General features: G+C 37.4%; 1 protein-coding gene across 2 annotated transcripts in view; it reads right to left on the bottom strand.

Moving 5' to 3' along the window:
- The window catches only part of FBN1 (fibrillin 1), a 240,478-nt gene that overhangs the window by 123,226 nt on the left and 99,907 nt on the right, over positions 1 to 17,345 (bottom strand). For both annotated transcript variants that reach the window (XM_010357811.2, XM_010357809.2), the window contains 2 exons: positions 7,533 to 7,730; positions 4,046 to 4,171 (listed from right to left, as the gene is read on the bottom strand). In XM_010357811.2, the coding sequence (XP_010356113.2) occupies positions 4,046 to 4,171; positions 7,533 to 7,730 (324 nt within the window). The remainder of the gene's footprint in view (positions 1 to 4,045; positions 4,172 to 7,532; positions 7,731 to 17,345) is intronic.

Genomic DNA, 17,345 nt, shown 5'->3' on the forward strand with positions numbered 1-17,345 from the left:
TCACCATCTATTACTCGGCTATCGAGAAGCTCCATCCAAGATTGTGGACGTGACAAGAGAAACCCGATCCTGACAGTTAACCTGATCCTGACTGCCTAGATACTAACACAATGAGAGAAAAAAATTAAAACCTATGGCAGCTGTTTAAAAGTAACATGTGACACACTAATGATCATGAATGCCACTGAGCCTGTGAGCTTAACTTTGATTGTACAAACTCAACCCAGTGTAAAATGTATCACTAAAAACTAAACAAGCTGACTCTTCCAGTCACGCTGACTATTTTATAGTCACACCACGTACGCCAGCTTTTATTCATGCTGCATCCGCTGTCTGGTAACAACTTAAAAATGGAGTCTGAATTCTGGAACTGGAAAGAACCCCCACATAGCATCTTGTTCAACCCCCTCATTTGAAAGTTGAAGTAACTCAGAGATGGTAATTGACTTATCTAAGATCACACAAAGGATTAGGGATTTGACCAGAGGGCATCAAGGATGGGGGCCAGGCCTGCCTTATTTCCAGGGCTCTTTCACCTTCACCACAGAGATGTTTTTTTCAACTAATTGTATAGAGAGAGCCAGTTACCTTGAACAGTAAAAGTCTAGGGCCTGCAACCAGCTGAAGAGGATGAAGCTCCATCTGTGGTACTGGGTTAAGCCACCCCAGGAATTCTCCTTAGCTCCTGAGAGGATAAGAGCCTCTAACAGTAAGTAGCCATGAGATAAATACGCCATTATTTTGGAAAGGGGAAGTCCTGAGGTCTTTGGCTCACATATTATGGAGCGCATGGATTTAAAAGCTACATTTTTAAAAAGGTCCTGTGCATCATGCAGTGCTATTATAATTGCTAAAGGCTGGGCTGACGATAATCTAAATCCCAAAATATTAGTGGTTAATTAGGAATCCAACAGACTTCTTCCAGAAATAAAACTTAATCCCTTAATTACACTCTTTATTTCTTAATTTCCTCTCATAGTAACCTATGCAAATACGGACTTGGTTTCCAAAGAAAAAGGTTCATGTGTTCTTTCAGCATGCATACTCTACAGTCATAGGAAAGATCAACAAAGGAAGGCGGGCATGAACTCTGTTTCCTTTTTTCTCAAATCACAGCTATAAATCTCAATCTTTTCCTTCTTAAATGTATGAAAAGTTAATAATTGTTATTTAAATCCCTTTAGCTTGTTAATTTACATTTCAAAATGTTCTCCAATTATATGTATTTATAAAACACTTTTTCATAACTTTTTTTTTTTTTTTTAGTTTTTGGAAAGAGGGACATTTTAGGAAGGAAGTGAGAATTCTGCAAAAGGAAGATCTCATGGAAAGCAACTCGAATAATGGCATTCTCAGGTCTGAGAGAGTGAGGGTTAGCATCTTGTGAATTTGCTAAAGTCAATTTGATGGAATTGGTTTTTCTTCTCGAAAAAATTCTATAAAAAGTACTCAATTCCACCCCCTTCCAAGTCAAAAGGAAGATAACTTTAAAAAGCCACTGAAAGTAATGGCAAAGGTACCAGGACATTTTCACAAGGGCACAGAACCCCATGGTTATACTGATCATCTTTCCAGGGTACACATTCAGTGATTACGGACCAGACTTCCTGGATTCCCTCTACTGACCATCGAGACACCAGTTGATGTCCGGAGTTATGCCATTTCCACAGTGAGACACTGTAACTGGAAAGGAGCAAGGACGTGGAAGAAGTGAACCCAGCTTGCCAAGAGCTCTCAGGGGACTTCCTGATTACTTTCCCACCAGAGTTAAGACAAGTCAACCCTGCTCATACCAGTCTCCAGACCAGAGAATGTATAGTACTAACAGGACATTCTCTTCTAGTATCAATTTTGCATTGATATTAGAAGGAAAAGAAGGAAAAAACCATTATCTAAATTTAATGTAACAGTAGATGGCAAAGGAAAACAAAATCTAGTCAAACTAGTCTGTTTTTATCTTGCCACTGACTTTCACATGTAGCTGGAAAATTTTTGTGTGTGTGGAAAAGGATTAAGTAATACTCAGACTGAATTTTTGGTCCACTGGATACACCACCATAATAGGTTTCTTAGCATCAGTAAAAAGATTTAAATGATTTTTCTTTCAGTCTGAGCATTAAATTAGAATCTTCTGTCTAGTCCACATCCATAGACCATTACTGTTAATTGACTTGTCTGAGTAAAAAGCAAGAGACAAAATCAATTCTAGTTCAGGCTGGAAGCCATCATAATTTCAGAAAGCAAAACACAGACTGGACAAGTCATAAGGACTATATTCCCCTCAATCTTGAAACTGATTATATATTCTGAAGCTGAATATATTAAACTGAGAAAGCCTAAAAGGTAAAACACAACCTATCATTGATGTGGGTTTTGCATGTGGTCAACTTTAATGGCTTGTTAATGTCATATGTGTGTGTGTGTGTGTGTGTGTGTGTGTGTGTATATGTGCATATGTGTGTGTGTGTGTGTGTGTATGTATATATATGGCCTGAAAATCTATTCCAGAATAGTAACTTTCATCTAGGAAAGAAGACAATGTAATATGGCTCAGCAAGCACCAGAGTGTGAATTAAAGAGGTAAATTTGAGCAGTCTTGTCTGAATGGCCTCAGACAGAGCACTTAATACACCCAAGACACCATTCCTTAATATATAATGTAGAGTGTGGAACCAGCTGAGTTCTTTGCCCCTTTCAGTGTCAACGTTCTCGGCTTCAACTTTAGATCTATAGTACAACTTCTAAAATATATTGGTCTATCGAGAGTCAACTTTATTGTTCTCTGAAACTTAAAATTTTTTTTAAGAAGCTTTTAGAAAGAACCATTTTTTCACAACTACCCCGAAAAACTATGTATAACATGTTCAAGAATTCAATAACAATTATAAATTCAATGATGATTTATAACCTAAAAACAACTCCAACTCATAAAGATAGTTCTATCAGAGTTAGATTCTTCAGTTTCAGGGCAAGTAGACATTAAATGTCTTACATGTAATTTATGAATTGCACCTTAAATTTAAAGCTGTCTTTTGCTCGTCTGATATACAGTGGCAACCAACAAGGTTAATTATCCAGCCCAGACAAATAACTTAGAACGTACTCACTGCTAGAGTCTAGGGGCATAAATACAACAGCATCTGCTTTCAATAAAAATGCATCCATCTAAATGAAACCTCAAGGTGGGGTGAGTTGAGAATGAAAGAAAAAGTTTTCTCTTCTGATCCTGATGAGAGATGTAGCCCTGAGAATGCTGTTACACTATTGTCAGACATTACTAGATGTAAGTCACATGTACTCATCAAAGAAACGAGAGTCCAATGCTGCCTACATATTTTCCAGATGCTCCCCTCTCACGAAGAAATTATGACTGTAACTGGAAGTCAGGCCTCATTTCAGCAAATAGCAGTAGCAGTAGTGGTAAATATAAACATATCCTCTCTATATATATTTGCAGAAGTTCAATCTATAAACTAAACGCAAATATAAAAATTATCTCAAATTACTCTTCTGTTTGACTAACATTAAAAGCTTTTCATTTGATAGGCAATTATCATCCCCCAGAAAAGAAAATCATGAGCATATACTAGGAGCATAAATATAAGGGTTGATTGATCAATCCTGCCTCCCCACACACAAAATCAAACATATCTTTAAACTCGAAAAACTTCGGAAGATATATTATTCTGAATGATATCTAATGACCAAATTTAAATTCATGACTCTAGAACTATGCAAAAACATGTGTCTTGAACATTTTAAACCAAACGTTGGTTCAAAAATATTTCATGTTTTTAATACTTAATTTGATTCAGATGGACCTCTTGTTTTGGGTCTATAAAAGTAGAAAAAGCTGCAGGGTTTTTCTGGTCCAATAGCACAAAAGCATATTATTACTGTTAAAAATATTATATTTACACATTCACGGGGATAACAAAGACAGAAAGATTTAGGAATAATTTGCAAACAAGCTTGTTTCTAATGTTGAGTTTTGCCTGCCCCCACTACACCCCTCACAACAACTGCAAAGCATAAGATTTCTTACCTTCACATTTTTGTGACACTTCATTAAATTTGTGTCCAGCAGGGCATTTACACTCAAAAGACCCAACAGTATTAATGCAATTTCCTCCCTGACAGAGCCCGGGGATGGCCTGGCATTCGTCCACATCTGTCAGATTGCAGAAGACAGAGAGAAAAAAAAAAAACTCATATAAAATCCATTGCAGAATACAATGTGATAATTTGTCCACAATTATGTTACCATATTTATATCGGTGGTTATTTGTCCCTCACAATATTTGGAATATGACTAGGGAAACTATTTCTCACAACTGCATTATGTAAAACACATCGTTGGATTAATAATGTTCCATAAGAAGTCACAAGCATTTTTTGTTTCCCCACCTTCCATGTTTCCTAATGTAGAGGAGAGTGTACTAACTTTTGTGGGTTTCATCACATATGCAGCAAAGTAGAAAGATATGTTTAAAAGGCCATTATTCACGGCCTCGTTTTTATCTCCAGATTGGTAGTAATAATCAGAGTTATTCAAAAAATCTTGCAAATCAAAATGCAATACATTTCTACAATGAAACTATCTTTAAGAGTTATACTGAATGATTTAGTTAAAACGGAATTTATTGAAGGTCACTCAGACTACACGAGACAGCTAATGTTTTTGCACAAATGAAGTGGAAGAAATGTTCACTTCACATTCTGGAGAAATGCCTTGCACAGTAAAAATTAAACAACTCAGAAAATTAGGCCAACAAGTGAGAGGGATCGCTAGATGAGCGTGGAGTTTCAGCTGCTGACTTACCTTGCTGGCAGAGTGGCTGCCAGAAGGCACCTTTGTAAAGGTCAGTGAGATCATGTCTTTCCCCAGCTCAACGTGCAAGTCCATACTACGTCCTAGGAAGTTCTACATGATTCCTCTGCTCTTTTACCCATTTTCCACCCTCCTATCTCTCCCACCACACTGGATTCCTCAAATATGCCACCTGCCACAGAGCTTTGTAATGGCTGCCCCTCTGCCTGGAATATTCTTCCTCCAGAGAGCTGCATGGCCCACAACGTCTCTTGTTCTCCAGGTCTCTGCCCCAATGCAACTTTAGCCACGAGCCCTTCCCTTGACAGTCCAACAGCAACACCTGGCTCCTGGCTCTAATCATCCTTCCTTCCCTGTTTATTTTTTTTCCACAGGACTAACCACCCACTGACCTAATACATGTCTGTTTTGTTTAATAAATTGATTGTCTTCAATATAAGCTTCCAGAAAGCAGGGACTTTGTCCATTTTCTTCACTGCTGTATAACCAGCACCTAAGGACTAACTTGGGTTCTTATGTGTAAGCCCAAATAGTAACCTTCCAGGAGCAAAATTAATCATCTCATGCTCACCACATTCTGTTATAAAGGTTATAAAAGTACCTGTACATTCTCTCCATCTCTTTGTTCATAACAGAGACAAGTCTGATTTAATAAAGAATCCCCAAGTAAACAGTCTAGTGTATTCCTTTTGAAACCTGGAAGCCTAATGCGTTCTTTAGCTTCACTTTTCATTGAGTAAAGTAAAAAAGGGATTGCTGTTGATAAGATCTCAACCTGTGTTCTTGAGAAAAGTTGGCATGCAGTAAAAGGGATATTAAAGAAACAACAATTTAGTTTATTATAAAAGTATCACATACTGTTTTAAATGAAATGTCTTAACCCACAAACAAATGATTATATGTGGAAAATCATTAGATTATGTTTTCCAGCCAATTTCAGTTTTGTCTTAGACCAGAATTTTCCATTCTCTTGACATGTTGAATGTATTTTTAAAAATATTTTTGAAAATCAAGATTTTTACATATGGGCAGAACTAGCTGTCTTGTTGATCATGATTTTTGGCCAACAGAAAATACAGACGAGGCAATTCTCCAGTGGCTGTATACAGCCCCTCACGTCTGACCCAACGACTGGAAACACCAGCAAGGAACGAGAGCCACAACTTGGTGGCAGAATCTCTTAGAAACAACAGCAACAAACACCACCACCACCACCAAAGATGAAGAATTTCACTCTCAAACTGGCAGTATAACTGCCATTGTGATTCAATGGGTTTTCAAAACTTTTCTTATAAAAAACCTTTTTTTTTTTTTTCTTGGACGTTGAATAGAAGAGTTAGGAAGAAACAGGAAGCAAAGCTGGAAAGATCCAGATTTATGAAACAAATAGCAAAGCTAAAGAGAAGGCAGTTCATTCTCCCCACCCCGCCCCCACCAATTTCGTTAGCACCCCAACCTCTGACAATGGCTTATTGATGGGCAGCTGAGGCACTTAAAAGTCTAGCTCTCTGGTCACTGTCAATGAGTTCATGGGTATTAGCTAACTTTGGAATCCCAAGACCAACAAATTCTTCAAAACTCACTGGGACTTTCTAAAAAAGAGAAAAATAAGAAGGCACCAATAAAAACCTAAACTTTTAATTTTATAAACTACTACAATCCATCCCTTGATAATTCTAGAGTTTCAAGGTGACTTATTTCTTCTCTTGACATTCAGAGGGATACATTTAAGGGCATCCAAAGGAGCCCTATGTTGTACACGGGAGCTGGAGGCCAGGAATGACAGTATCAGAAGTGGAATTTATTGAAGTGGAATGTAATGGAGACCCACAAAACTGTGTGACTAAGCTCAAGTTCTGTTTTATTGCATATCACTCTTAGAATTAACATATAAAACAAAGCCAAAGCATTATCTATTTGCCTCAGAAAAGCATATCCTGAATTTTCTGAAAATATTGCAACTTGCTATAAAAAGTCCTGAGGCAGTCTAAAGGAAACAGATATAGCCTGAGAGTTTTCAATCCCATCAGTTCAGTGTGGAGCTGCCTCTGTTCACTTCCTCCTGTTTCCTGCCAGACATCCAGACAATAAAAGAATTTGTACAGCTGGAAGAACAGGAGTAAAAGCCAAAAACAGAGTAAGGGCTTCTACAGGAGGCAGGAGAAGCAGCTAGCAGGCGACATCTGGGGATATTTAAAACTGTGAAACAAATCCTAATTTATTTCGGACTTGTAAAAAAATGCATAATGTAGCATGCAAAATGTCGAGAGAAACAGTTTTCTTCAGGTCAATTAAGCACAACCCATGAGAGAGAGGAACTCTAACAGTTTCAAATGAAGAAAAAAAATTAAGAAAAACATAAACTACCTTGTTCACAAACCTTGCTTTGTGTTTCTAGACAGCATTGCCATAATGCACAGCATTGCTGTAAACAGAATCACACCACCCCTGGAGTCAGAGGTACATGCAAACACCTCTGGGGTCAGAAAGGGGGAACGGTTGGCAAGAAAACATCCAGTAAGACTTCAGCTGCTCTCTCGAGAGCCACGTTCCTAATGCCTTAGTTGGATATCATGCAGTCAGCGAAATTGTGAAGTTATGTAGCTGACACTACTTTTCCATTCTCTTCAACTTCATTGGAGAATGGCCCTCCAGAGCAAATAAGATTAATCCATTAATAATTCCATCAGCCCGGGTTTACCTTGACAAGCTCCCGTGCGGATATTTGGAATGAAGCCACGGCGGCAGGGGTGAGGCTGGGCAGGACACATCTCACAGGGGTGGCCCCAGGCTCGGCCGACTGTGGCACAGCAGAGCGTTTTTGTGCAGACAATCCCGCTGAGTTGTCCCTGGCACATCTGGTTGCTGATCACAGTAAAACATGGGCCTGTCCTGTAATCTGAAAATAAAGAATAAGAATCTGATGAAAATCCAGAAAAGCAGGAACCATCATGCAGAGGAACAGCTGCGCTCCATCTTGCTTGACTCCGAACTGAGAAATGAATTTCAGGGACAGAATGATGCATCACTGCCTCTGTATAAGGCCTTGGATAGACCATTCTACTTCTGAACCCGATTTCCTAACCTACAAAACAGGGATGAAAACATCAGTTCTTACCCACTTTGAAAACGGCATTGTGAGCATCAGATGAGCTAATGGAAAACTCTTTACAACTGTGAATTGCTGTACAAATGTAACATGGTAATATTATTATCCACTCATTACTTAAGAAAACATAATGGGGCCTGCACTGAATCAGCTCCGATGCCTGATACAGATGCTTCAGTGACTAAAAGAGGCCAAATCGCTGCCCTCACAGAGCTTCCAGTCTATTGTTATTTAGGGCTGAGAAAGCAAAGAATTTTGAAGCTTCCAGTGAGGCGAGTCATGGCACCTTCTTCCTGGAAGTTCCTTCAACAAAAGAAATGGTTATCTGTTTCTTTTGAGTTGGGGTCATCTTGTTTCAAATACAAAACAAGCAAACTAACAAATGAGGATTTAAAATTTTGCCCACGCAAAACACATTAGGTATTTAACATAAAGGGTGAGGACACTCGTCTGAAATAATTGTAACCTCTAGGCAAAAGGACCATCTTAAAGCAAAACAGGGATGAGCTAAGACCATAAGAGAATTTGCAGTCAGAGCAGTCTACCACCAGTTATAAGATCTGCCTCTTGTTTTTCTTTTTTTTTTTTTCCTACAGAGAGACAGCCAACAACAAACAAGAAAGATAAAGACGTAGTGAGCACAGAGGACCAAAGCCAGGTTGTCCTCACAGGTTGTCCCCTTGTGAGAGAAATCAGGGCCATAAAACCCATTTCTGTGGTTCTACAATGACCTTGACAGACAAGGGAGGCTGGGCTGGGGTCGGACTCATGGGCTTCTATCCACTACCCAACATTTGCATGCTTCCAGGTCATTTTCAGAAGCGTTTAGGTGGAGTGATTCCTGTGAGTCTAAAAATGGACTCAATGACCCCAGTAAGTTCCTTTCACCTGTGAATGCAACCGTTTTATGAAAATCACTGGCTGCACTAATGAAACTACTGGGATGCTTTCATTGTTTTCGTCTTTCTTTAAGTAACTCATAGGACACAGCAGACATGCTATTTACTAAGGAAAAAAGGACAACTTTTCATTACAATACCAACAAGAGTGAACATTCTGGATCGTAACAATGTTTTGGCAATAGCTAAATTTTATCTGCTGGCATCCCTCTATCCTGAGTATTCTCCTTGCTTTCTTTTTCTTGCATCTCCACTCCAACCCCTCCCTTGGAATTTCAACTCCATCTGCTCCCCATCACTACGTGCTCTTCCTCCCTCTCCTCTGCTATCTGCAGTGAACCACCTCTGTTCAGTGGTGTTGCAGAAACAGCACTGCTCTAACGCCCATGCTGTAAGATCAACCTTCTGAAGAATTCCAAAAACAAAATTCCATGCCAGTCACATACATAAAGAAGACCACCATATCCAAGCTATGGCAGCACTGGAGAGACAGACAGGACGGTCCAAATGCCGAGTCCCCAGCTCCCCAGCTCCCTCCCTCCATACCAGTGTTATGTCCCACTCACAGGATGCAAGATAATTTTAGATTTTAGTAGGCATATATTAATTTTAATGTGTATTATGAACCAGCATAAATATATCAGACTCATGATTTCACAGTTATGTCTGCTATGAGGATGATGAATTGAAAAACCTTTTAATTCAATTTTTAAAAAATATTAAATACTAGTACAGGTGATATGCAAACAGGCCAAAAATTGTGTGGGTGACATCTACATGCAACCAGACTCACCATTCCAAAAGACAAGCCTGAGACCTTTGTGTCCCTCTTCTCTGTGTGACCTGGCCCCACCCACCTTTCCAGCCCTTTCTCCTGACACTTTGTTTATCATGTGTCTTTTTTTTTTTTTTTACTTTGTTTATGCATTTATTACTCTACTGTTTCTTTCGTTTTATGTACTCAGGCTCTAGGTATACTTTAATATTTTACATTGTATGCTGTATTTATTCAAAACCTGCTATCTTCTTCCAGAGATACTGAATTCAAACAAAAATATAAACAAATATTAAATATTGAGCTGTTGAATAGATCTCAGTCCTCATTTCATTCTTTTGATGAAAAAAAGTCACTCAGCACTGCAGTAATTTGTAACAAAATCTCTTTAAAATGCAGTGGACATTTTAAAACTATGTGGACGAAGTGATATACCAAAGTCATCTTTATTTTTTTGGTTCAATTCTCCCAAATAATACCTATAGGGATTTCATAAATACATCTTTGCTATTTGGTCTTTTCTATTTCAATATTTTATTACGTATTTTAATTCAAAATTAAGTAGTTACTTTACACAATTGAGAAAAGGCAGTAGCATATAAATAAATGTAATTATACCTAAAGAAACCCTTGATAACATATTGATTATATTATTGTACATAAGATTTTGTGTGTATGCATGTGTGTGTTTTATTTTTTAATCATAAAATAAGGATTATACTAAAAATATACTTCTGAATCTTGCTGGATTTTCTTCACTTAACATTGCCAAAGCTTTTCCCCATGTAATAAACACCATTCCACAATATGATTTTAATTGCTGCATAATTTTCCATCAAGTTATAACAGAATGTGTTTAGTCATTTTCTTACTGTCTATCATTTAAATTGCCTGTAATTCTTCATTATTACACATAGCATTCAGTATACATTACAATGAATCCTTTTCAGGATAAAAACAGCCATCAAGATTTTTATGACTATATATATCCTACATCTGAGACTAGAAACATCACAGCCGTATAATCTTTTATTAAAAAAAAAAAACTTTCTATGTTAGGTAACAAGAAAGAGAATTTAGGCTTGTTTCTTTCTGTTAATTTACTGAGACAAGTGCAAATGCTTTAATCAAACAGATTCATGTTAGCTTGCCATATTCAATCATTTTTAAAAAGCATAATGCAACATGAATTTTAATTTATAATCCTCTCTTCAACACTGCTGGGATTTGTTTTTCCACCTCCTCTTGCCAAGATACTCTATGGAATTATCTTATATATGAGGATTGCCAAGGTTCAGGATAGATACAAATATGGTGTTTTGTGAGTGACACCAGCAAAATCCAGGCACTCTACAAAATGCTAACACAAATCTGATTCAGTTCTGTCTGACACTGATTCATAACTTCAGATGTGAATTCCTCATTAGAAGATCTTCATTTAAAAAAAAAAACCTTAAGACTTTTCCAGGGTCAGTAACTTATTATTCTTATTTCAATACGAAATACATAGAATCAAGATGGTAGCTGTTAATTCTGACAACATATATTAGGTATTCCAACAGTCCACAGGGATCCAATTTATTAAGTATACTATATATTTGGCAAATACTTTAAGTACGTAGAATAGAATCTATGGACTTAGCACATTTCTGTGCTAGATACTTATCACTATTGACAAAGTTATTTTGGAAACAAATTAGAACTGGCTTATTTGACAGTACAGATTAGCAAGTGGATATGAATGTATTTGTAGATCCATATTTTAAACAAAAATTGCTGATTGCAGAGGGAGAGGCATAATCTGGATGAAATAAAATTGGATCTAAAAATGTCTTGGAAGGTAAATGCTGTATTAACATGGTTTTCAAATGTCATTCCGATTTGGCGGCATGTGCTTTTCGTCCTGTACTTCATTTAGATTGCCAAGGTTATGCCGTTTTTAGTCCAACACTCCAACCGCAGAAAGAAATCTGCCCACACTCCCAATTCCTTACTAATAATCCAATTATTTACAATTATTCCCATAGCACTTACATGATATTAAGCTAAATTTACATACTCTTTTTTTTTTTTTCAGATAGTCTCAGCATTAGACAGGGAGTGTGCTTAACTCAAAGCTTGTGTAATGTCTGACTCATTCCTGGCTTCAGTGTAAATCATTATTCCTAATGCAACTAAAATATAGTATTAGAAATGCTTTCTATTTGCAAATTGCTCTACAATCACTTCCTTATAAGACCTTCATGAACTAGGGCAACAGGCCAAATCATTCCGAAATTAAAGTGAGATTCTAATTGTTTTTAACTGGCTTACTCCAGTGTGGCTGCTTCATGGGAAATTCTGCATCTCCATGTTCCCATTCTGAGTGGTTAGCTCAAGGATTGCTCTCCAGTCCCATTAGATTTGGCCTCAAGGCTTGGGCACTGACCAACATGTGTCTGCAGACTCTGATCCTCAGCTCATGCCCAGCTCTGCAGCTCAGAATGCTGTGGTCTACAGCATTATTTCACTTTCATTTGTAATCAGACTTCACCCTGAAGCAAATGCATCATTTACAGGGAAAGAATATTCTGTGGTACAATGAATTCTTGTCCCTCCTGCCCAGTCACTAAACCACAAACTGCAGGGAAGGCACAAGGATATAATTTTGGGCACTAGGCTCCAATTATTTTAAATCCTTCTTTTCATAAAAATGACAAACAAAAGAATGAGATATCAATTTATCCATGACATAGAGGGTCACAGCACACTTATTTCTCTCAGGTAGGTTGGCCTGGGAAACATTAGGCTCCTAATATGTGGAATTTCAATACAACTTTCTGAGGAAGGAGTTCAGAGAACTTTTAGTCTAAGGAAAATTAAAGTTAAGAAGTTCCATTATCATAATCAGCCTCCTAACTGCTGTTACTTCTTCTTACTCCAATCATTCTTAACCTTAGGACATAACAGAATCACTTGGGGGAGCTTTTGCAAAATGCTGATGCCTGGGTCCTACCCTGTCCTCCTCTCCCAGTTTTCCCCATGGAACCCTATTTAGTAGATGTGGCACAGGGCCCAGGCATATACGTCTTGCAAAAGCTCCCCAAGATGATTTTTGCCCTCTAGGACTCTAAGTTTTGTGTGTGTGTGTGTGTGTGTGTGTGTGTGTGTGTGTGTGTGTGTGTGTGTGTATTTTTTCTCTCTCTCTCTGTCTTTTCCTTTAATGAAGAGTGCTCATGTTCCATGATTAATTGGAGATGTCTGCAAGATAACAACTACTTATCTGAAAGTCTAACCTTAGAAACATCAGACAGCCCATAAACTGGGATCACTGCCACTCAACATAACCTAGTATTTCTCAACTAGGACTGACATCCTAATCATGGCAAAATACTATTCATTTCCACAGTGCTGCACTGATTATGAGGCACTTTATTACATTCTTTACTAATTATATTATAGTTAATTATACTAACTACCAGCTCATCAAAGCAAACAACAAAGTAAAAATTTAGGAAGGCTGATTATCCACTACTGCAGTGTCCTAATAGTTAATAGAATTCCCATTTCCAGTCTCTTTCCTTCTAGTTTTACAAAGCACACTGATATACATGATCTCATGCCGCTGTCAGGAACTCCCACACCCAGCCCCTGCCCACTGCTGCAGCTTGTATCTCAGTGGAATTCCAGGGGCATTCTCCAATTGGGGCCCGAATGCAAGGCCTATTTAGCATCAGTAACACCAAAAGTCAACTCTTAATTTATTCCAGAATTGCACTATCAGAGAGACCATTTGAAATTCTTCCGGGACTCCTGATTTTATAAAATATAAAGTAGTCCACAATATCTATCAAGTTTCTTGTCAAAAATAGTCAAGGCTTAATCTAATCAAACTTCCACACCAAACTTCTAGCTGAAAGGGAATATAGGGATAGAGGAACAAGGTAAATTGCACCACAAGGAAACAACCAGAAAGCTCAGAACGTGTGATATTTTCTAAGGCAATTGTTCAAAACTTTTCCAAAAGCAAATGACTTTCTCTTCACCAAAAGAAGTACAGAGATTATTTTAGATTAAAAATCATAATAATCAAAACTCAATTGGATACTGTTTCTAAAAGAGACAATTTCAGAAATCTTATGTGGACTACATATTACATGACATTGCAGAGTTGTTGTTTTTCTAGGTGTGATAATGGTATTGTGGTTATATGCAAGAATGTCCTTAGTGCTTAGAGGTGATGTGTCATGATGTATGCAACTTAACTTTCAAATAATTCAGCAACGTAAATAATAACAAATACATATTTCAATATATATCTTGTATAGTCTATATATGTATATACATCCAGATGTGTACATACACATAGAAAGCTATTATGTGTATAAAAGTGGGAACAGTTATTCAATGTAAGTGGAAAGTATGTGTGTATACTTTATATTATTCCTTCAACTTTAATGTAAGTTTGAAATTTTTTATAATAAAATTTCAGGGGAAAGAAATTCCTTTCACATCTACTTTTACTATGCAATGTTGCTTCTCCCATCTTATTCAAGCTACATGGCATTTTTAAAACGATGCAATAAGGTTTGAATATACTTTCCAATCCATGCATTTATATAAAATACTGCACACAAGATTACCTATTTAACATGGTCTATACAGTGTTATTAAAAGAATACAACCTGTTGGCAAAATTTACTAAAGTATATTATGCAAAATGTTTATCTTTAAGAAACTGCATCTGAGGTATGGCTTAATTGTTACTAAATGTTTTTAAAAGGCACTTTAGAAATAAACCATATAGGAAAAAAACAAAACTATTTCTACATTAGTATTTTCCCTGATTTTAATTTCTTTATTCCATAAGTGAAAAGTATTACCACTATGACTTAAATGTAAATATCATTCAAAACTGCAGAAACAAGGTGATTTGTTGTACACCTTTTAATCTAACATGCAGACTAAGCAATTCATCAAAATCCAGGCCATAGTTCTGTGGGACCCAATTATGTGTGGCAGCAATTCAAAGCTACAGCAAATTGTTACCACATTTTATTCTGTTCCATGATGAAGAAAGCAGTAAGAAATCTTGTTCAGAGTAAGAGAATATCTCATTTACCTGATATTATTTGTTCCTTTACTATAAATCCTGCAAGTCATTACTGACTTTCATCTTCCTGCGAAGTTATCTCTACTTTTACTAGAAAAAAAAAAGACTGGGGGAATCGGTAAAGTCAAATCATGGTTTGGGTGACATATTTACCATCAAGATAATAAAATCATAGAGAACGCTTTCATTCTTAATGGTCTGCAAATTCCACTTTAAAGAACCAGTTGGCTCTGATTTATTCCCTTTTTAAACGGCTTGAAATGCCACGTTAAACCAAACACTGCCGTTTGACCACAGAGCATCAGCTATTAAACAGCAAGACAAAAACAATAATATTATATAACAATTTATTTGTTCTTTTATATTTTTTCAAAGCCATGAAGCATAACATATTCTCTCCAATCCAAAAACAAGATTAACAGCCCAAGAGGAAAGGGCCTTAAGATTAAATATAAAAATTGTCAGGGGCAATATATTCTTAAATTAACCTGTATATCATAAAAGTACCTTGTAATATTGTTTATTTTCCAAAATAAGTTCCACAAAAGATGAATTAAGTTCATGAAGAATCCTAATAGAATGTTTTATCATTAAATTATTATTAGAAATGAGATTTTCAGTAGCAGGTCAATTTCAACACTGAACATTGTGTATACGGAGGGTAAAGGCCTATGTTTGTAAAGAGACAATAAAAATAAATTGATTTAAAATATCAGTCAATTGCAGTACACTAATATGAGGTACCCAGAGCAGTCAAATTCATAGACAGCAGTGCAATGATAGTTGCCAGGGATTTAGGGGAGGGAGGAATGGCGAGTTTTAGTTTGAGAACATGAAAAGGTTCTGGAGATGGATGGGGGTGACAGGTGCAAAACAATGTGAATGTGCTTAATGCCACCAAACTGTACACACAGAAATGGTTAAAATGGTAAATTTTATCTTATGTATATTTTAATACAATAAAAATAAATTTCTAGCCAACACGGTGGCTCATGCCTATAATCCCAGCACTTTGGGAGGCTGAGGCAGGTGTACTGCTTGAGCCCAGGAGTTCAAGACCAGCCTGGGCAATATGGCAAAACCCCATCTTTACAAAAAATACAAAAAAATGTAGCTGGGTGTGGTGGTGGGCACCTGTACTACCAGCTACTCACGAGGTTGAGGCGTGAGGATCGCTTACTGTAGTGTGCCGTGATCACACCACTGCTCTCAAGCCTGGGCAACAAAGTGACACCCTATATCAAAAAAAAAAAAAAAAAAAAAAGAAAGAACAAGAAATTCTACAACACAAAATTAAACACTTTGACTTCAATGCTTTACAGTTGTAAAGGCCTACACTTCACAACTGTAAAATAGAATCATAGGTTTCCTTATGCATTCAACAAAAATTTATTGAGCCACTACCCCATATCAGTGAGTAGCACAGCATAAAACCTCTGTTCACATGGAGTTTGCAGTCTTGTGGAGGAGGTAGTGAATAAATAGATCAATATGTTATAATACTTTTAGATTTGAGGTTGAAATTTAGTTACAAATGAAACAAGCATGCTGCTGTCATAGAGAATAATTGGGTACACCTACCTTGGTAAAAGTTATCAGAAAAGACTTCTTTGAGGAGGTGACATTGAAACTGAGGCCTAAAGGATGAGCACAAGCCAGGTGTGCAACATCTAAGTGCTTTCTAAGTATAGGAGACAGCAAGAACAGTGGCTCTGGGATGGCAGATAGACTGGCTTCTCTAGGATTAAAAAAAAGCCGCTGTGACCAGAGCTTTGAGCGCAAAGGGGAAGGAGCATGCCATGAGGTTGGATCCTTTAGCAGGGGCTGGATTATGCAGAACATCTCAGAATATGATGAGGAGTCTGGATCTGGCTCAAAGCTCAATAAAAAGCCACTGAAAACACATGTGTTATTTGAGAAGTGTGCTCCTTCAAGGGCTCAGGAGTGGAAATGGAAAGGCTTTCAGGGAGGCTACTGAAGGATGTGAGGGGAAAGTTGGCGAGGGCTTGGCAAGGGTGGTGGCATAGAAAGGGTGGAAGGCCAGCAGGAAGGGGATGCCCTTGGGCCAAAGAACCAACAGCACATGTGGATGGGTCAGAAGGGAAGTGTGAGGGAAACAGAAAGGCTCCCGGGCTTCTGGCTTCCATCACTGAATAAATGGTCATTTGCTGAAATGGGGAAACTAGGGAAGATTAGGCTGTAAATACTAATAATCCATTAACAAGTTCTTCCCATTTTCACAATAAGGTACCCGGTGCAGAACAGGTGACTTGAATTAATGAGGCTGTCCATGAATAAAATTACATTATCTGTAAATCTTAATGCTATCAAAACAAACAAAAATAAAACCTGTGTATAATGTAATTATACCCTGACTTGTGTGTTTTTGCTTTTTTATAAATTTATTTTCCTCCCCTTCCTTTTTGTGAGCAAGCATTTACTCCTATCATATTCAGATATTTATGTATAAACATTACGGCTGAGATTCTTACTTCAAACACATTTGGTAAATTTTCACAGAAAACCAAGTATGAAGTACCCATGGCCCAGACCAACAATATGTGATGGAATCCTGGCGTGGTGGGTGGGATTTCCTCCAGAGGAACTCCACTGCCCCTTTCATAAATGACAGGGCATGG

This window comes from Rhinopithecus roxellana, chromosome 5 (genome assembly GCF_007565055.1).
Source record: "Rhinopithecus roxellana isolate Shanxi Qingling chromosome 5, ASM756505v1, whole genome shotgun sequence".
In the NCBI taxonomy this organism is placed as follows: domain Eukaryota; kingdom Metazoa; phylum Chordata; class Mammalia; order Primates; family Cercopithecidae; genus Rhinopithecus; species Rhinopithecus roxellana.